Raw genomic sequence first — 22,575 nt, 5'->3', positions numbered from 1 at the left:
TTTGTATGCTTTAGGATCATGAAAATATCTCCAAATGAATATTTTTCGATTTGTGATTCCGATGATCGGAAAATAGGGGTTAATACCCATCTTAAACTCGAAATTGGTACCCATACTCAGGTTGGTACTCTGTTCGGTTTTATTTAAAATTATAAATAAAAAAATTATTTCTGTTACATACGTAAGCGTAGGAAGGCCTCTGGGGAGGGACTTAGACCCCCCAGAAAAATTTTAGCCTCCCCAGAATTAGAAAACCTATTTATGACTTTGCGTTGTGGTAGCAACGCACATTGTCTTCTATATTGTAAGTTAGTTTATTTATTATAAGATTAATAAAAAAATTTGAAATATTTTCCGAATAATTTTTTTTTTATAAAGGTAGGTACTATGTTCTGTTTTCGCGTTGACATTTTCGCGGTTACTTTATTAAAACAGTTCAATATGAAGCAGAAAAATTAACTCACTTGACGCGCAGTTTCTTTTTCCTAAAGATTTCGGCGAGACTTTACGGGAATATGTTTATTTTTATTTATAATTTTGATTATATAAGGAAAAGTAATCGCGAAAATAAAGTGGTTTTCAACTCGAAAACCGAACATAGTACCCACCTTAAGTTTTTATGATTTTTAATACATTATAACGCTTTTCTGAAGCATTTGACAACGAATATTTTCAAAAATTATTAAAATTTTCTAGAATGGATTTAGCATTCTTGCGGCAAAATTTTAACAGTTTGTAAAATTTTAAAAAACTTGTACTCTTTTTTAACCTATTGAAAAAATTACCCATTAAAAATACGAAAAAACGCGTTATAAAAAATTTAATGAAACTACCTGCAAAGTTATGCTATGTTCCCACCGACTCGTTTTGCTCATTCGTTTTTCCGAAACATTTCATCGTTCACAGTTACCATGGAAACTAGAAATTCACATTTACTCGAAATTCACATATATGCAACCTATGTCCGAATAATTACCGCGAGGGAAAATTTTTTTATGTTATTTTCACATGTCCATGTTCTTAAAAGCCTTTGTTTATTCTTTTTTTCTATGAAACCAAAAACAATAGAAAAGGAAGATTGGAAACTGGGCGACGTCATACCAAAAGTTGCATTTACGGTGTTCGATACATACACGTTCGTTCATTTTTAATTTGCAATTTTTTTTGTTAAAAACCCACAAATGATGTTAAAATTTGTGTAAATAATAATGAGAAACTTTTGACCGATTGTTCTACGTCATTCCCTGATATAAATTTCCTTTTATTCTTTTTGTATGAAACCAAAAACAATGGAAGATGAAGATGGGAAAATGGCAGCAGAGGGTATCAAACCATTGACGGCGTTCGATGCAAACGTGTCGTTTATGATTTTTTGTTCCACAAATTAAACTAAGAATAAAAAGAAATTTATATCAGGGAATGACGTAGAACAATCGGTCAAAAGTTTCTCATTATTATTTACACAAAATTTAACATCATTTGTGAGTTTTTAACAAAAAATATTGCAAATTAAAAATGAACGAACGTGTATGTATCGAACACCGTAAATGCAACTTTTGGTATGACGTCGCCCATTTTTCAATTTTCCTTTTCTATTGTTTTTGTATGAAACTTATTTCAATATTTTGACATATATTTTGAATAGGGTATGTTATTCGGGGTATATTCCAAATTAGGTGGGTTCACATTCTAAAATTGACGTGTTTTGGAGGAAAACTTGTGTTTTAACTTGTTTTTTAGTATGGCGAAAACGTCTCGTTTTGAAGTGCTTATAAAGGGAAAACATTTCAAACCCCAAAACATGATTGGTGAGAACACCGTATTAAATTAACTTCTTTGTGAGGACATTTTTGGAAGTGCTTTTAAAGTTGTGCGGAGTGTGGAACTACTTTTAGTTGCTTGAAATCACTTTATTTTCGCGATTGCTTCTCCTGATTCCCATAATGTCGCGATTACTTCTCCACATTCCCATATCTAGCCGAAATTAAGAGAAACAAGAAACTGAGTTAATTTATCTGCTTTATATTGAACTGATTTAATAAAGTAACCGCGAAAATTTCCACTCGAAAAGCGAAAATAGTACTTACCTTAAACGTGGGTACAATATTCGTCTTTCGAGTTGAAAACCATACATTCCTGTTAAAACTTGACCAACTCTAAATGAAAAAGATAATGCGTATGAATTGAGTTAAATTATCTGCATTTAATAGCAGTATTTTAAAAAAGTAACCGCGGAAATTTTAACTCGAAAACCGAACATAGTACACACCTTAACTTAGACTATTCAGTCCATTGTGAATCGAAAAAAGTACCGGACTTTATTAGTAAAAATTGTCGAGAAACCCCTAGCAAAAAATTAGAAGACAATGATTTTAATGGTTCAAATTAACAATTTAAAAAGTATTCTTTTTTTATCAATATAGTAATGAAAACTATAATTAATCTTTCTTTTCTTTTGTGCTTTTAGCTTTGTAATATGCTGTACAGTAGTCTATTGCTAAATGGAGTGAATAATTGTATGTATTATCCGTAGACAAATACAAAGTACCCACAAATATTTTTGGTTGTCACCTGTGAAACACAAACTTAATACCGGCCTTTAAAATGTACAAACACCATAAATGGAACATTTGGTATGACGTCGTCCTATTTACCTTCTTTATCTTCTATTGTTTTTGCCTCAAACATATAGCAAAACTTTATGTTTGTTGCGTTGCTAATGCATGAGATATTGCCTGAAACAGCTGAATTTTGTTATAGCAAAGGGAATCGGTTATTGATAACACCTGTATTTACAAATAAATGTCCGTTGTTTTTATAATTTCTTCAGAATGAGAATGGTTCATTTTGCAACTAGGAAAGAGCAGTGATTATTTGATAATACGAATTTTGTCATATTTATTCCCTTAAGAAACCAACCCTCAATTAGAAGCAATTGCTAGTTCCAGTTTCTCTAATGAAACATATTATTCACGGTATTTATTAATTTTTTATACAATTATATTATCTACTTGCTCATTTACTAGAAAAAAAATAAAAATATATATAAATAACGAAATATGTACACATTCTAAAAAGAACTAAAACAAAATTAGTTAGTCAATTTTAATGGGTTACTGTCATCGTTAGTTTAAATTTCTTTAATTGTTATGACCAATTAGATATACTATGCTCTGTATGATTTTACGACCATTTTCATGATTTAACAAATTCAGGCATGGATCACGAATCTTTTCTTCCAACAGTTTTAAAAGTTCCGTTCGTAAGCATTGTATCATTTCCGCCGTTTCATGATTGTGAGCCTTAATTATTATCCAGCCATCTTCAAGAAGGAATAGAAAATCTCCATCGTGTAATTCGACTTTCAAATCAGAACCCGCAAATAGAACCAGGGTAACTAAAGGCAGCATACTGCATTCTCTGATGAAAATTCTTGAGGTCTTTACTTTTTCCTGATAAACCAGGAATGGTGATTGGAATGTTCCAACATCGGCATTAACTGAAGAAGGATGTATTGCTACATAGCCATCTTCTCGAGTTTTAAACCTTAAATCCTTTGCAGTAGCTAGTTTGGGCATAGCACCTCCTGCTGTTTGTATATAGCTACGTTCGGGTGTAAGTATTTTTACGATATTTGGATAAAGAGAAGCACATAATAATGAAATCAAAAGCCGGTTATTGTCACCATTGATATTTAAATCGGAACCTGTAAAGAAAACAAATTTTATAGTTAATAAAAGTTGTTAATTATGTTGTTATCACATCACAAAATAATATCTCTGCGAAGTACATGAATTCTGTTATAAAAATAATGGGGCTATGAATGCTAGACATTCACAGCTCGCTTTCTCGAACATTCAGTTCGAGAAAGCGAGCTAGTTGTACTACAAAGTAACGAGAATTGAACGTTTATGCGATTTCCTACCTCTATAATAGCGGAAACTATGCTAATGTCCTATGACGTCTAAAGTGTAATTGGCCAGGTTGTAGTTTTGGAATAACATTCCCTATTTTCCAGATATCCAGAATAACAAGGATACTGAGTTTGGCATCAATGATGTAGTAGAGGAATAATAATCTCCAATATATTTCATCATGATCTTTGGTAGACCATCCCCGTCAGTTGCTCTTGAGTTCATGTTCTTATAGTAGAAACTGATCTGACAATCCTTAAGTACATGTGGACTTTGATTCGGCTTCAACGCTACCGATTATTTTTAGATTAAGGTGAGTATTAAGTTCGAGTTAAGCCGCTAAAATTGCCATTATTTCACGGTTACTTTTCTTTAATAATTCATTTAAAATAAAATGATTTTCAAATTGTTGCTTTGGATTACACAGAAAAAAAATCACGAAAGTTTGAAAGGGAATGGGTGTTGGTTGAGTTTCACAACTACTCTCCGCTAGAGGCGCTGTTGTAGCGCCCATCTCTTTAGTACTGTTTTATTTATAGAATGGAATTACGACCGGTTAAAAAATTATCAGCACACACACTCGAACAAGTGATGAATTCAATAATTTACACATTTAAATTATTTTGTCAGTAGCATCACGGCCGGAAATCGAACTTGGCATTTTCATCATGCAACGCAATTCCACAAAGATACCGAGCTCTACGCCGATTTTATCGCCTGGAGTACATTCTCCTGTTTTATTTTGATCCGATAGCACAGAACATTTGATGGCAGGATTTAGATTCAGTTGTCTGATTTTCGAATTCGTAGCGCCTCTAGAGGTGAATAGTAGCGTACATCGTCCAGCACCCGTTCATTTTTATCCATTAACAGCACTAACTGTTATTTTAAATCCAGACAAAATATGCAGTAAAAGTAAAAGTAATATGAGCTTGTGGATTATCATATGGTTATATTTACACACATGGGCGGTAGGTGAAACATTTTTTCGCGATGAACAAATAAAACAATTTTGTCAACAAAAAATTTTTCTATTGCCAATGACCAGTGGTTTATTTCAAAAATTGGATAAGCGATGTCAACACTTTATACGAAGGAATTAGAATAGATTTTTAATTTGGATACATGCCGCTAGTCGTAACGATATTCCGTCGCGGATTTCGGGCTTCCCATAAGAGGTGCACGTGAACAAGTGTTCGCCTAACGGCTATCGACATGGTTATATTCAGTGTTACCGTTGGAAATTTTGAAAAAGTCGCAAAAAAAGTTGCATATTGAAAAAAGGTCGCACAAAAAAGTCGCATAATGATAAAAAAGTCGCTTACATTTGTGAGGTCTTTTTATTACAAAAAATGTTCTATAAAACAACACAAAAACAATAAAGGAACAGTCTCTTTAACATACAAAGATATTTTGCCAACATAAAATCCAGTAAAACGGAAACTTTCAATAGAGTAAAAATGGATATTTTTCTCTTTGCTAAAATTAGCAGAAATGTACGCGAACGCCGTCCGCAACCAAGTTACCATCAGCCAATTTAAAGCTTCTTAATCAATTAAAATAATAAATAAATTTATTTTTTATACTACACTTTTAATTAACTCTACGAAATATATTGCACATATGATTTGTTTATGACAAACTCTTGCAAGTTTTTCCTGGCAAAAAATCCCTAGCAAAAACTTGCAACTTCGCTATATCTCAAATGTCACATTTGAAGTCTCTCTGGCTCTCTTTTGCAGACTTTTTGGAGTAAACGTACGACTTCCAGTAAAACCTTGTGATAATTATCAAACATTATTTGGTACTAAAACGGACCTATTGTTTGAATACCATATGCAAAAAAAAACAACTGATCAAACCAGAACACCGTGTAGGTTAGATATCGTAGGTTAAGTGTCCATTGTGATACTATACGTAATTTACTTTACTTCTCTATTATTAATGAGTGCTTTTATGGGAAGCTCAATGACCAGTGAACTCCTTTTTATAACCGAGTGCAAACGGTGTTTCACATTGCGGTGAAGTACTTAGAGAAACTTTGAAACACTCAGCATCCACCGCTGACCAAAGAGGGCCATTGCACAACAGTGGCTCCCACGCAAGGTGTACGGTGATGAATTCCCATTTATAAAAATTGCTTCAAATTGAAGCACTTCCCTTTTGTGCAACTTTAGTCGCATGCGTGCGACCAAAGTCGCACATTTTGCATTATTTAAAAAAGTAGCATGAAGTCAGAAAGATTTCAAAATGCGACTAAAGTCGCACAGCGGTAACACTGGTTGTATTTACGCACTACATTTTTTTCTTTATAAAAGGGTATGTCACTTTTTGTATAACTTTATTTAAATTTATTGTGCCAATTTTTTTATCGCCAATGATAATTTTTTAACTTTTTACAAAAAAGGCATATTCCAAAATTAATATTTAGTACCCATAATCCCTCAACTTACCAGTTAATTCCAATATGTTATCGTTTGCGTTTTTCCGTTTTCTGGGTACATTGACTGGTACAAATCCTATTGACACCAATAGCTCTAAAAATTGATATTTGACTTCAGAGATGGTTTGCAAAGTTTTTAGCGAAAGAAAATGCTCATCAGCATAGTTACGGCTGGCAAAGAAGTTTCTTTTGGAAACATCCAACCATTTCTGAAAGTGACAATAGGTTTTTAACTACGTTTACGATAAAGCAACAATATGTATGTACCTTATAAGCGAGCAAACAGGTCAAATGATCACTGTTACATAAAGCAAACTCTCTTTTACGTCTTTCAGCTTCGGCCCTTTTATTGAAGGGACTCACGAAAGGTGATTTATGCGAAAGACAGGCAGCAATGGTTAAAACGCTATCTAAACATTGGAAAATTGCCCCAAACAACATTAGTTTTCCTATTCGCACATCCACTGGCAATGCAGACAAATGATGACCCAATGGCGTTAAGTGTTGGTCTTCATCCAATGCCCCAACATCTTGAAGACGGTTAACAGCTGAAACAATATTTTCTTCGGTGGGTGGTTCTAGAGTTTGACCCAAAACTTCTACCACATTTAGACCCTTAAAATTGGGCAAAGTTTTTATACGTAACACTAACTGTTCCAATGGAACTCGATGGATTTCAGGAACTGGCTGAGCCAAGAAATTATATTTGAAACGATGTTGAGTATATAGATGAATACAAACACCTGGCATTACACGACCAGCACGTCCCTTACGTTGATTTGCATTGGCCCGCGATACATAGACAAGTTCTAAAGATTCCATATTACGATTGGAATCGAAATGTTTCTCTTTCATTAGGCCATAATCTACGACAAACACACAATCATCTATTGTGACCGAAGTTTCTGCGATATTTGTGCTCATTACAATTTTTCTCTTTCCCTTTGGGGCTGGACGGAAAACAGCAGCTTGTTCCTCACTTGAAAGTGTTGAATGTAGAGGGACCAAAACGTATTTACCGGATCTATAGAGAAAATAGTAATGCCTATCAATTATATCAAGAGTTTGCAGTTTCTCATTACCTTGGTCCAAACATATTACTATCACAGAGTGCATCATGAACTGATTGTATTTCCTGCAAACCAGGGAGAAATATTAATATTGTACCCTCTCGCGGCCACTCATGATCTCCCTCCACGATATACTTTAAAACAGATTCTATCAATTCGGGATTTATTTTCATAGGTTCCATAAGATAGATTGATTTGCATGTTTTCTTCGAATAATCTGAAATTTGAAAGGGAATCAATGATTTTTCACTTGAAATTGGTAATTAGGGCATTTTTATTACCTGCATATCGGGAATACATGGCAGCTAGATTTAATTTCTCATCCTTAATCTTTGTTGGAGGTGCTGCATTTTCGGCTTTGATATCAGCATATTCTAATTCTCTCATTAGTTCTTCCTCCTCCTTTTTGCTAACTTTACGAGAATACTGAGAATCACATTCCATAACAAAATCACAACGTTCAATTATATCTTCCAAAAAGAGTTGTTCCACAGGAAAAGTTCTTCCGGGTATATCCAACACGGGAACACCATTAAAGTAATCCGAAAATAATTTGGCATTTAGTGTAGCCGACATAAGAATGACCTTTAAATCGGTTCGCAGTGGTAATATACGTTTTAGGATCATAAGTAGGAAGTCAGATTCCTCGCTACGTTCATGCACCTCGTCCACAATGATATGAGTCACTGAGTCTAGTAGGGGTTCCGATGCCAGTCGCCTTAATAGAATGCCAGTTGTACAAAATGTCAAGCGGGTAGAAGAGGAAATTTTATTTTCCAAACGTATCTGATAGCCCACAGTTTGTCCCACTCGCTCAGCTCTTTCGTCAGCTACTCTTTCCGCCACACCAATGGCTGATAGTCTTCTTGGCTGTGTACAAATTACTTCAACGTGGGGCATCTTTTGAGTGTTATCCAGTTGGGAAGCTTTGAAGAACCAATTATCCAAGATAAATTGAGGCACTTGTGTCGATTTACCACATCCAGTTTCACCAGATATGACCAATATTTGGGAGGTTTCCAGTAAATTCAGAATATCCATCATTTTGGAAAAAGCTGGTAGATTCTGGCGTGATTTTAGCATTTTCTTGTACTTTTCGTCATTTCTTCGTTCCATAAAGCGTTTGAGCAGTAAGCGATCATCCTTTTCCAATGATGCCGGATCTCTTCTAAAGCCATCACTATGAGAGGTTAAGCCTTTCTCGTAATGCGTTGGTAGGTTGGCGATTACTTCTTCCTCTTCTACCTTCTCCGTTGGATCTTCCACATAAAACAGCGACTTATCTTCTCTTGGAAAAGGTTCTATATCTATGTCAATATTTTCTGTCCAGCTTTCCATTTGCAATAACTCGGATATGCTATATACGCAAGGTATACCATCACGACATGATTCCTGAGCTTCTCTATACAATTTTCTAGCTATTCTAAGCCTTATTTCGTTGGGTATATCATGGCAGGTAGTTTTGAGATATATATAAGGAGCCTCATATGGATATTTTGTTTTTGGGGGAAATCTTACTTCCAAATAAAACCATTTCTCATCAGATTCTTCAATTTTTTGTTTGGGTTTATCGATTACCTCGGGTTCAGGTCTTATGTGGGCAAACCTACATTTGGGTCCGAATCTACATGTGCCGTTTTCATCAAAATTACGGCATCTCGAAGGACCCTTGGGTTTCTTCACATTTCTTTTATCTTTGGCCTCTTGCAAAGCCTTTGCGGCTGCTTCATGAGTTTTGCGAACCTCAGAGGGGCTATGTTTTAATAAATGTTCTATTTTGAATTTTAAGTTCCATACCAGATTCTTTTCTTTCTCTTCGAACCCCTTATCGTATATAGATTCTAGAGCTTCTTTTTCGTCATTACGCATGTCGAGTAATTCTTTTTCTGTTAGATCAAACGCTTCATCGACATCTTCGGGTTCAGGCAGTTTCATATATTTTCGAAATAATAAATATAGCGTTTGATCTATATTACCATCACAATGGTCATATGCTTCGATACAATGATTTAAGGCGAATCCATAATTTTCCAATTTAAGCAAAGCATAGCGACGTAGTCTTTGTTCTGGACTTTCTGGATTCTTTTCGGCATCTTTACCCAAGGCCCCACTGTTGCTGGATGAAAAATTTGTCACAGATTGGACAACAAGAGTGCCACGATCTTGCCAATAGGATTTTTTCATTTTCCCTCCACGATCCTTATACTTGGAAGGATCATCCAAGCGAAAATCATCCCCATGTATGGATCTTAAAGTTTCCATGCACATTTTTTGAGAATCATCACTTAGACGAAGAACTTGCATTTCCGTTTTGAGTGTGACCTTGGAGGGTGGAGGTTCCACGGGTTTATTCCTACACAAAAAATTAAATACAATTAATCTATTTGTAGAAAAAAAGACCACACCAAATGTAGGATTTAGTTCTGGTTGTTTTGATGGGTAGATATGAGGAGCCGGTAAAATGTCGGAAAATTTCCCATTTTATCGGTTTACTTTTTGCTTTCCAATGGAGAAAGATTTCGTCAGTTTTCCATCTCCATCATATTCTTTAATGGCTTACGTTGTCCTGACATTGTTTGTTACAGGACGAAGAAAACAATCGTCAATAAATCTTTGTGAGTTCTCATCCATGTTTATTGATTTCCCAAAGCTGACTACTGATCCAAATTAACAATTTTTGAAATTTATTTTCATCAAAGGGAAGCTAAGAACACCAAAAGCTCTACAAATTTCACAATAAAACAATTTGCTCCCTTTGCCAACAATGAACGTGCAACGCCAAACTCCAAAGTCGATGTGATGAAAACAGAGGCGTCGATATGTTGTCAAAAATCAAAGCTTTAAGGAGCTGTCTCTATATAGCTTCTTTAAAGGAGCTATATCTTTTAACTACAAAGCTAAGTCATGCCAGTTTATAATTTATATTGGGTATAATAAAAGGGATTAAATTATGATCGAAGAAGCAACAAGTGACACGTTCAAGTTTAACGGCGTTGAAATTTGTAACGGCCTACAATAACAATTAGAATCAGCTGATTTTGTTTCTACCAATCATCTGTCTCGAGTGTCGATAAATCATGTAATCGATTGTTCAGAGATGTCAAAATTTGAAAGCACATTAGACTGGGGCTTTTGTATACAAATCGTCAAATTGGGGTATCGGTTTGTGGAAGACATCGTGGTGTAATGGTTAGCATTTATCACAATGGACTGAATAGTCTAAGTGAGCCTACAACTTAATCGGGCTCCACTTTAATGGCAGCATTCCCATTCTATATAAAATTTTGACAAAATCTTTTATAGAAACAAAATGTTGACAAAATTTTCATAGAAATAAAAATTTGAGAAAATTTTCTATAGAAATACAATTTTGACAAAATTTCCTATGGAAATAAAATTTTGACAAAAATTCCTATGGAAATAAAATTCTGAAAAAATGGAAATAAAATTTTGACAAAATTTTCTATAGGAATAAAATTTTGAGAATATTTTCTATAGGAATAAAATTTTTAGATCATTTTCTATAGGAATAAAATTTTGAGATAATTTTCTATAGAAATAAAATTTTGACAAAATTTTCTTTAGAAATAAAATGTTGACAAAATTTTCTATGGAAATAAAAATTTTACATGGTTTTCTATAGAAATAAAATTTTTCTGTAGAATATAAATAAAATTTTGAGAAAATTTTCTATAGAAACAAAATTTGTAGAAAATTTTCTAAAGAAATAAAATATTGAGAAAAGTTTCTATAGAAATAAAATTTTGTTGTTTTTTGATTTTAGCTTAAAACCATGCATTGACTAAACTACAAGTGTAGCTTAACCAACAGAGGAAAAGAATGTTTGTCAAATTTATTTGGGTAAAGCCCTATAGACTGCAAGATGGTTGGATGGACGCACGTTTCGGAATTACCACATTCCTCATCAGCATCCTCTACTTGCAGCAAAACTATCAACCAATTATCAGAATAAATTCAGGCAGTTCATTAAACCCAACAATGAACCACACTTGAACCTTCCGAAAAAAGGTTTTACATGATAGCCGGCTTATGCCGAAATAAATTCGTACAAACATATCTCTTTTCCTTTGCCACCGTCAAATCATCGATTTGAGTGCAGTTGGCTTGGTTTATTTTGAGCGTGCTTCCTCAAACAAAACAACAACAATGGTTAAAGAACAAAACCAACAATAAAAAAACAAAACGAACAATTTTATTTCTTTAGAAAATTTTGTCACAATTTTATTTCTTTAGAAAATTTTGTCAAAATTTTATTTCTATATAAAATTTTTTCAAAATTTTATTTCCATAGAAAATTTTGTCAAAATTGTTTTCTATAGAAAATTTTGTCTACATTTTATTTCTACAGAAAATTTTGTCAAATTTTTATTTCTGTAGAAATTTTTGTCAAAATTTTATTTCTATAGAAAATTTTGTCAAAATTTTTTTCTGTAGAAAATTTTGTCAAATTTTTATTTCTATAGAAATTTTTGTCAAAATTTTATTTCTATAGAAAATTTTGTAAAAATTTTTTTCTGTAGAAAATTTTGTCAAAAATTTATTTCTACAGAAAAATTTTTGAAAATTTTATTTCTACAGAAAAATTTGTCAAAATTTTATTTCTCTAAAATGCACTATTTCACCAGAGTTAAGGCCGGTATGCACCTCTAGCGAAAAATTTCATTCCCATAAGAAATTCATTGCTATTTATGCTAACGAAATTTTCGGTAGCGTTCAATTTCGTAAGCTGGTACGCACCTCTAATGAAAATAACAGGGATGTCAAAAGCATATTTTGGCAGCAAACATTTAATTTATTACAACCATTGTGTGCGTAAAAGTTTTAAAAGGTCTGTAAATAATAAACAATTTATTTGAGGAATATTTGGAACATATATTAACAATTTTTAAAAGCGATTAGCTGGTTTAAAATTTGTGTACACAGCCCTGTTTTTTGTTGTAGACTTAAATAAATTTTTGTTACCGGAAATTTCGCTAGAGGTGCATACCGGCCTTTAGGGGTTATATTTAGCAGTCTAAACATAATATAGCGTTGGAAAGGTGTTTGAGTCAATTTTCTTATTATGTAATAAAAAATCAGAAAATTTGAAGTTTTTGGGCACGTAATATTTGTTTAATCCTTTCACTACCGATGTGCTCCATTCGAAAGACACCAAATTCTATATTCCCACTTAATTTCGATTTATAGTGGCTTTAATCTAAATGAGCTATAAATATTTTCCATATTGGTGAGCACCAAAAACATTTTTAATAACTTCTTGAACAATAAACGAAAAATACGAAAATTTGAGACAATTTTTCTACCATATGTTTCTAGTAAATGGACATTTATACAAAAACTATAGCTGATACTTTTACGGGTTCTTTTTTGTATTTTTTCTCACACTGTGAAAGATATTATAGGCCAAATACCGGCTAAAGCTAGAGCACATGCATGGATACCTGCAAACCCTCCTGATCCTGAGTCGATACTAAACAGACTAAAGGAATGTAACCCAGATCTTCCAACCGCCGATTGGAAGGTTAGTCGTTTGGATGAGGTGGATGGACCAAGACGACATGCGGTGTTTATATTGAACATTGAGTCGCTGCCACATCTAGCCCAGACCCAAGGACGTGTAAGTTATGGCTTTCATGATATCCATATGAAGGTATGCAAAAGCGATCAGCCAAAGGATTCCGAAACGGACAAGCCTCCGGTAGAGTCAGAAGTGAAAAAATCTTGCGAAGCCGAAGGAGACATAAATACTGCAGACATTGACGAACATCGTATGCGGGAAGTTCCTACAGGCTCAAACATCACTAAAACAACAACAATGCTTAAAGAACAAAACCAACAATAACAAAACAAAACGAATGAAATAAAATTTTGAGAAAATTTTCTATAGAAATAAAAATTTGACAAAATTTTCTATTGAAATAAAATTATTTATTTATTTGTTTTTTTTTTTTTTTTTTTTTTATCATACAGTAAATGCATGATAAAAAGAAAAAAGTAGCATTGGCTGCTAAGGTCATCATCTATAGAAATAAAATTTTGACAAAATTTTCTATAGGAATAAAATTTTGACAAATTTTTTATAGAAATAAAATTTTGACAAAATTTTTTATAGAAATAAAATTCTGGGAAAATGTTCTATAGAAATACAATTTTTTATAGAAATCAAATTTTCAGAAATTTTTTTTAGAAATAATTTTTTGAGAAAATTTTCTATAGAAATAACATTTTGATAAAATATTCTATAGAAATAAAATTTTGTAAAAAAACTAAAATTTTGATAGAAATAAAAATTTGAGAAAATTTTCTATAGAAATACAATTTTTACAAAATTTGCTATGGAAATAAAATTTTGACAAAAATTCCTATGAAATTTTTTTTTCATTCGTTTTGTTATTGTTGGTTTATTTCTTTAATCATTGTTGTTGTTTTTTTTTTGATTTCAGCGTAAAACCATGCATTGACTACATTACAAGTGTAGCTTAACCAACAGAGGAAAAGAATATTTGTCAAATTTATTTGGGCAAAGCCCTATAGAAAGATGGTTGGATGGACGTACGTTTCGGAATTACCACATTCCTCATCAGCATCCTCTACTTGCAGCAAAAGTATCAACCAATTATCAGAATAAATTCAGGCAAACCCAACAATGGACCACACTTGAACCTTCCGAAAAAAGGTTTTACATGATAGCCGGCTTATGCCGAAATAAATTCGAAACAAACATAACTCTTTTCCTTTGCCACCGTCAAATCCTCGATTTGAGTGCAGTAGGCTGCAGTTTTTGACAAAATTGCCTATAGAAATAATATTTTTGACAAAATTTCCTATAGAAATAAAATTTTGACAAAATTTTCTATAAGAAAACCAAATTTTGGTATATTATTTTTGGCTCGAGTAGCAAACCGTGGTTCAAACACAGTTTCGACCAAACACCAAAAAGTTTTTCGGAGGTGGATTGTCTCCTCTTACTAAGCTGGTGACATTGCTGAGTGTTTCAAAGCTTCTCTAAATGGTTTCAACGCAATGTGGAACACCGTTCGGACACGGCTATAAAAAGTAGGTCCCTTGTCAACATAGATTTCACCACTGTCGTATCACAATGGACTGAATAGTTTAAGTTAAAAGAAAATTGGATCTTATACACAAAGAAAAATTCATTAAAAATCAGCCAACGAAACATTTTCATTAAAAAACAAGTAAGGAAAGTCTAAAGTCGGGCGGGGCCGACTATATTATACCCTGCACCACTTTGTAGATCTAAATTTTCGATACCATATCACATCTGTCAAATGTGTTGGGGGCTATATATAAAGGTTTGTCCCAAATACATACATTTAAATATCACTCGATCTGGACAGAATTTGATAGACTTCTACAAAATCTATAGACTTAAAATTTAAGTCGGCTAATGCACTAGGGTGGAACACAATGTTAGTAAAAAAATATGGGAAACATATAAATCTGAAGCAATTTTAAGGAAATTTCGCAAAAGTTTATTTATGATTTATCGCTCGATATATATGCATTAGAAGTTTAAGAAAATTAGGTTCATTTTTTCAACTATTCGACTAAGAAGTGGCGATTTTACAAGGAAAATGTTGGTATTTTGACCATTTTTGTCGAAATCAGAAAAACATATATATGGGAGCTATATCTAAATCTGAACCGATTTCAACCAAATTTGGCACGCATAGCAACAATGCTAATTCTACTCCCTGTGCAAAATTTCAACTAAATCGGAGCAAAAAATTAGCCTCTGTGGTCATATGAGTGTAAATCGGGCGAAAGCTATAGATGGGAGCTATATCTAAATCTGAACCGATTTCAACCAAATTTGGCACGCATAGCTACAATGCTCATTCTACTCCCTGTGCAAAATTTCAATTAAATCGGAGTAAAAGATTGGCCTCTGTGGTCATATGAGTGTAAATCGGGCGAAAGCTATATATGGGAGCTATATCTAAATCTGAACCGATTTCCACCAAATTTGACACGCATAGCTATAATGCTAATTCTACTCCCTGTGCAAAATTTCAACTAAATCGGAACAAAAAATTGGCCTCTGTGGACAAAGGAGTGTAAATCGGGCGAAAGCTATATATGGGAGCTATATCTAAATCTGAACCGATTTGGATGATATTTTGCAAGTTTTTCGAGACTCATAAAATATTGGGATGTACGGAATTTGAGGAAGATCGGTTGATATACACACCAATTATGACCAGATCGGTGAAATATATATATGGCAGCTATATCTAAATCTGAACCGATTTTTTCCAAAATCAATAGGGATAGGGTCTTTGAGCCGAAACAGGACCCCATACCAAATTTTAGGACAATCGGACTAAAACTGCGAGCTGTACTTTGCACACAAAAATACATCAACAGACAGACAGACGGACAGACAGACAGACAGACAGACGGACATCGCTAAATCGACTCAGAATTTAATTCTAAGACGATCGGTATACTAAACGATTGGTCTCAGACTTTTCCTTCTTGGCGTTACATACAAATGCACAAACTTATTATACCCTGTACCACAGTAGTGGTGAAGGGTATAATGAAAATATTCGTTAATAGTACGAAACGTTACGTTGATTGGCAGAAAATCGTTATATGAAGAAAAAATTCGTTGTACTAACAAATTTTTTTCATTGGCTGAATTTTAACGACACATTTCGTTAATATAACGAAACCTTTTCTATTAGTCTACGCCTTTGTTTCCGATGTAACTTCAACTTCTTCAATTCATTGTAGATGATCTAAAGTCATGTATAATACCAAAGATTTTTTAGTGCCAACCTTACTTTCCAAAATACACCAGGCGCAAAAATTCAACGGATTGAGATCTGGAAATTTTCTATTTATGCGTGCTGAGTGCGAAGGTGTTGAGTCCTATTGGAATATCCACTATTTCATATGTAGCTAATCTTTAGAATAAAAACTCGGATTGAACTTTTTAAGTTTTTTATTGATTTTTTTAAATAAAAATTTGTTCATATATGCTCGATTTTTATCAATAAATAACTAATATATATATTGTACGTATATAATCTTATATAGCTAATCACTAATAACAATATTATCGTATTTTTAAAATATTTGGCAATATTGGGGAAAAGTTTAAATTAACAATAACTATTAATAAGAGACATATATAATATACTAGTAATTAGTATCATTGAGAACCAAAGTAAACTGTGATATCCAGCTCAATGATTTTCGAAAAATTATAAGTTAGACTAATTGTCAGCCATCGTTTCACAAGTTCCACTTGTGCGGAATGTCTTGAAGATTATTGCAATTTCTAATTGTTGTAATTAATCACTGGTATAATTTTACTCTTCATGGTTTTAATTTTTTGTAATAGGTTTCTAAAGAGAATTTCTATTACAAAGTTAATTAAGATATATAATCTGAATGATAATAATTTGGGTAGTTGCACATGTACATTTTTTTCAAACTTTTTTATTTTGGTTGTTTTATAAAAATGTATATATAATTGTTTGACTTTGGCTACTTTTATAAGAAAATATAAATTTGTCGGAAAATTCTCTTCAGCTATTTCGTTGATGTTATCGTTTTTTTTAACTCATTACATACATTTGAGATTACTTCCAAACCTACGGATTTATTCAACCGCCGAACTGAGCAGACATGCTTTATTAAATCGTATTATTTTAATTTAGTGTAAAAAGTACTTATCGGATTATACGGCGTTCTCACCAAGCATGTTTTGGGGTTTGAAATGTTTTCCCTTTATAAGCATTTCAAAACGAGTCGTTTTCCCCATATAAAAATCATGTCCAAAACACACGTTTTCCTCAAAAACACGTCAATTTTAGAATGTGAACCTACCTAATTTGGAATATACCCCTAATAACATACCCTTTTCAAATAAATATGTCAAAATATTGAAATAGTTTTTATAGAAAAAAAGGAATAAACAAAGGCTTTGAAGAACATGGACATGTGAAAATAACTTGAAAATTTTTTTCCCTTTGCGCTCGCGGTAAGTATTTGAAGATACATTGCATATATGTGAATTTCGAGTAAATGTGAATTTCTAGTTTCCATGGTAACTGTCAATCTAAAACATCTCAAGTCGGTGTGAACGGTGAAATGCTTTGGAAAAACGAATGAGGAAAACGAGTCAGTGGGAACATAGCATTACAGTCAAACTTCTCTACAGCGTCTTTCGAAACAATGAAAATTTCGAAAACATTGCTGTTTCCTTCCCATTTTCTTGTATTCTGATATAATTTCTGTATAATGAAGCAATTTTCTGGTCTCGTATTTCAATATAATGTAATAGGTACTTATTACGAATATCAAGTGTGGTGACAGAACAAGCCAACATTCAAGGAAATTCAGCGCCATTTACTAGGTTGCCAACTTCAAAGCCCATTGGACGGGTTTCGAACTGAAGTTACCAATGACCAATAGTAGGGCACTATTGGTCGAGAGACTGCGACATCTCATTGGCAAGTCGAACCTTTCTTAAGATAACGACATAAAAAGGTTGTAATCCCTCAATAAATAGGTTTAAGGAACGCAGAAATGTTTTATTATAAAGAAATTGGAATCAGTCGACCCAAGCGCGTTGTTGGCCAATCAGGCGCAAGGAATTCTGGAAGCTGGCGAAAGATCGTCGTATGAGTTGCCAGCTTCTAATAGGGATCAAAGATCGTTTGCCTTAGTTGGCGTCTACTCACAGGTGCTGGAATCATTTTCCGGTTCAAGTCCTCAACACCAAGATATCAGATATCACTCAGGAATAAAAAGTCGCTGCCTGATAGGCGTGTTTGCACACGTTGTGAGGTATAATAACCACTGCAAGGCTTGTCAAGATTTTGTGTGAGGCGTAAGCGAATTTTAGGGGCATATAAAGTTATATTATTGGCGGACCTGGAAAATGTTCACTTAAACAGTTTGCTAATATTTTCTGGAAGTATCAAGTTGATTCCACAGAAGAGAATAATCAGATGGGTTCAGCGGTAAAAACTATAAGTGCCTATATATAATACACATTTTTAGTTAATGTGGTTTGGACTGAAAAGTCTAAGTGAGTCTGAAATAAAGCTGTTGAAATAAATATTCTGAATTCTGAGAACTCGATAAAAAAACTTTCAATCAGCTGGCTTGTGCATCTACCTTATAACTGTACCCTGGTTGCCTCTAGTATGTAGGTTTCATTCTCTGCTTTAAGCGCATAATGATATATGAATACATTCAACACAAACACAAAACAAAAAGAACAGCTGATATATGTATATTGATTGCATTGATCATGTCTTAATTGTTTAACTAAACCTATAAAAACACAAAAACGTTCAACGTTCATTGTAAAAAGAATTAAAAAGAAAAAAAAAACCGTATGTCATCTTATTTATCTGGCTTGGGAGAACCAAATCCGTCAGGCATACTGGATTTACGCTGAGCTTGCGATATTTGTGCTATGCGTGATAATGGTGAGTGAGTACTGGTGTTGGAAGAACGTGCCGGCAGCGGCAATAAACGCGCTGTACTACTGGTCGAGGGAGTGGGACTGGTAGTTGTTCCCCCTGGTGAAGTGGCTGTTATCGTTGGTTGAGCCAATGGCGAGGGTCTAAGTGATAAACGTCGCTGTAAAAGCGTTTGGGAAGATGGACCTAGGGATGTAGGTGAAGCAGAGGAAGATGACGTTCCCAGCGACTGTGATGTGACTACTGAGTTTACATTAACCCCGGGTGGTGGTGCCATACCTGGTGGTATTTGTAATGCTGTAGGTCTGACACTGAAACGTCTTTTGAATTTCGGTTGAGCTGAGCTTGCACTGGCCAATGATTGTTGGCTACCAGTTTCCGAATAGCTTGGAGGTGGATCTTTAATTTGGACCGTAGATTGACGTCGTCTGGTCAATACACTACTAGCATTGCTTGGATTTACCGACATTTGATTTAGTTGTTGTTGGGTTTGTGGCAAAGTTCCAACAATGGTTGAACGTCGTGCATACAAACGATTTGCAGCAGCGGTATTCATAGCTCTTGCATCGGTACCAAAAAGAGACAATATGGGCGATAATTGTGGCGGATCCAAGCCAGCGCTTCCAATCTTGCGTTTCTTCTTGTCAGAACGGAACAAATTAGAAAGACCACTATTGCCGGCCTTGTTGGCTTGAGCTGAAGCTTCCGCTTGTTCGTCCATTACGGCTTGTGTGTGGACAACCTCTAAAGCTCTTATCAAATCTGCCAATGTAGTATTTTCCAAAACTTCCATATCTTCTTGAGATGCAGATGACAAAACACTTGGTCTACGATTGGCATTTGCAGCCAAAGGAAATAGACTTCCCCTTCTAGGAGGTGGATTAAAGCCAACAGCCGATACATTACTGCCTCTTCTCTCTGGATTAAAAGCACTACCCCGTCTTTGGCTAAGAGCAGCTGCAGCACTACTGGGTGGAAACATGCTACCTCGGCGATTAGATATGGCCAAGTTTTGGGCGAATACAGAATCTCTTCTCTTTCGGGCGCCTTGAGCTTGGGGATTCCTTTGATATGATGTGTTGGTTGTTATCGAGCTAGCGTTGTTTTCGGGAAGCTGACTAATATCAACGCGTGGGTTTTCATTTATATTATTCAAAGCCAGATTGGAGAGACGGGTGTTAAGGCTGCCGTTAGAAGTCTGCACTGGTTTACCATTGCGGAAATAAGTGGGACTAGCATTGGCAGTTACAGTGCTGTAGTAATCCAAGGAAGGTGTTTGGTGATGTATAGCCTCTGGGACACTCGCCACGGAGAATTTACGTTTATCACCTTTCTCATTGTCCATGTTGGACCAATCACCCTGCGAAGGACGCTTTTTAAAGGGAAACAAGCGTCGGAATCCATCGGGAATAGAGAACTTCTTTGGTCTGTTGGCCTGCATCGATTGTTTCCTATTAAGCTCTTCCTCATCTACATTGACCACATGCTCTAGAGTGGGTAGACCCAAACTGCTACGATATATATTGGCACGCTCTCGATCCATTTGGCGACAACGTATATTAATAGCCTCTTGAATTTGATCATTATCGCCACTCCAAGTCCATTCATTGTGGCCACCCATTGTGGATCGTCTAGGTCCATTTGAATTCCATTGGGGATCCAAATTAAAATCAGAACAAGCTCTGCCTCTTGGTTTAGGCATATCGTTGACACCCGAAAATGACCATTCGCTTGCCAATATCTGAGAATCGGAAAAGCCATGATAGCCACCATACATGCTTGCTGTACCCAATGTCGTATCTTCATCTTGTGGCGGTGGCTGTACAGTAGCCAATGCACTAACCACTTTGGCCAATAAACCTGTGGTCTGTCTGAATGCGTCGGCAGTCTCAAATGATTTCTGGCGATCGATTTTGTTCAATTCTGTATCCGAGGAAGCATGTATGGTAAATGGAGTGGTCTCATCGCGTGCCTCTACAACTCCATGGCACTCGGAGAAGGCACGCTTGCGACTTGGTATTGGAATAGGATCAATTCTGTACATGGTAAGCTCTGGGCAAGAAAATGATCGATGTAGAGAGTAGTCGTATTCGGCTGGTTCGGTGTAGACGGGCTGTAAGGAAGACATTAAAAAATGTTTTAGACCAATGTTAAGAAATTCTTGGGGATGTTGTGTTGCAGTCTTAAATATATTTTCGAGGTACGGCTACTTCTATACGCACGAATTCTATTCGAGCTAGATACTATTTTTTTTTGCATTACCTTGGCCTTAAATTGTATTTTTGAACCATTATGAAGATATGAATTGGACAGTTGTCTAAGCTTAAACTGTTCGTGTTGAATTAAATTAGGTTATAGTGGCAAATCCTGACAACTACTGCAATAGTCATTGACCTTCAACGTGTCACCTGTTGTATGGCTTATATTTCATCCTAAAAAACACTACTGTAATTAGGTAAACTTTTCGCGACTCCTTCCTTTGGAGTATACTCCAAAACCACCTAACTTGAAGTCATCAGTATATAAATCTGTATAAGCTTTATCTCCAAATTTCTTGTCAAATAGTGGCTTCGCCCGAGTGTAATCCACTGCGATTGGCATATATGTCATTATTTTGAAAATCGAACTGGGACCGTGCGTTTTTTCCGACCACGGCGATAGCTTGCGCAACCGCACAGCCGTTGTTGTAGCTGACTGTTTGGCTAAATTATATCTAAAGGCTATAGATGTAGCATGGCATTAAGGGAATCTGTTCCTATCTTACTGAATGCGCCTGAGATACACCTGCACGCCATACGCTGAACTTTGTCTAAACTTGTTGGCTGGTGAAGTTCCGGCCACCAGACTACAACACCACATATAGCATTATAGGTCTAACTACTACAGTGTATGTTACTGCCAATGCACAATTTTCGGGTTTAGTCCCCACTTTTTTCCTATTTCCTTTTTGCACGAGTACAAAGCTACCGTAGCCTTTCTAGCCCTTTCTTCAATATTAAGCTTAACGTTCCTGTCCGAAATAAAGCCTAGGTATTTTGACCACCCACCAAAGGGAATTTCAATACCCCTATGGAGATGGGCTTAACCGTGGGAATTTTGCGATCTTTGCAGTACACATGACTAGTTCTGTCTTTGCAGGATTTACCCCAAGACCATTCTCTTTCGCCCATTTCCCAATCATTCTCTTTCGCCCATTTCCCAATCATTTCCCATCCACAATTAGAGATATCCTTGTATGATATCTCTAATTGTGGATGGGAATTTTTCCCTGACAGCTAGAGCCACATTATCTGCATATGCCACCACTTTTATTCTTTCTTTTTCCAGGGAAACCAGAAGGTTATTTATAGCAACATTCCAAAAAAGAGGTGATAGATCTCCTCCTTGGGGAATGCGTATATTCACATACCTTTGTATGTTTGCTTGTCTTAGTGTGGCTGAAATAAGTCGCTTCGTTAGAAGTTGTTCTAACAGCCTAATTATTCCTTGGTCATTCAGAGTTGTCAATCCATCGAGCTCGGATGGGCGTTATTGAATGTCCTTTCGATGTCTAGAAAAGCCACAATTGTGTATTCATTGACAGATAGTGAGCTTGCAATAAAGCTGACTAGTTCATGCAATGCGGTCTCAGTAGATCTGCCCTTCGAGTAAGCATGGTG

The 22,575-nt window shown here is 35.0% G+C and overlaps 2 protein-coding genes across 3 annotated transcripts in view; both read right to left on the bottom strand.

Moving 5' to 3' along the window:
* Nucleotides 1–2,942: 2,942 nt before the first annotated feature.
* LOC142230095 (putative ATP-dependent RNA helicase DHX57) lies at nucleotides 2,943–10,218 on the bottom strand. Its single transcript, XM_075300730.1, has 6 exons — nucleotides 9,988–10,218; nucleotides 7,709–9,780; nucleotides 7,440–7,644; nucleotides 6,625–7,381; nucleotides 6,368–6,566; nucleotides 2,943–3,706 (listed from the first exon to the last, which is right to left on the bottom strand). Exons 1-6 carry the CDS (start codon nucleotides 10,056–10,058, stop codon nucleotides 3,141–3,143), a joined length of 3,870 nt encoding a protein of 1,289 aa, XP_075156845.1. The 5' UTR covers nucleotides 10,059–10,218; the 3' UTR covers nucleotides 2,943–3,140.
* Nucleotides 10,219–16,401: 6,183 nt separating this feature from the next.
* Nucleotides 16,402–22,575, bottom strand: part of Ork1 (open rectifier K[+] channel 1) — a 99,442-nt gene continuing 93,268 nt past the window's right edge. For both annotated transcript variants that reach the window (XM_075298927.1, XM_075298926.1), the window contains exon 7: nucleotides 16,402–21,029. In XM_075298927.1, coding sequence (XP_075155042.1) covers nucleotides 18,837–21,029 — 2,193 coding nt within the window. In that variant the 3' untranslated portion in view covers nucleotides 16,402–18,836. The remainder of the gene's footprint in view (nucleotides 21,030–22,575) is intronic.

This window comes from Haematobia irritans, chromosome 3 (genome assembly GCF_050003625.1).
Source record: "Haematobia irritans isolate KBUSLIRL chromosome 3, ASM5000362v1, whole genome shotgun sequence".
In the NCBI taxonomy this organism is placed as follows: Eukaryota; Metazoa; Arthropoda; class Insecta; order Diptera; family Muscidae; genus Haematobia; species Haematobia irritans.
This window is presented reverse-complemented; position numbering and strand designations above follow the sequence as displayed.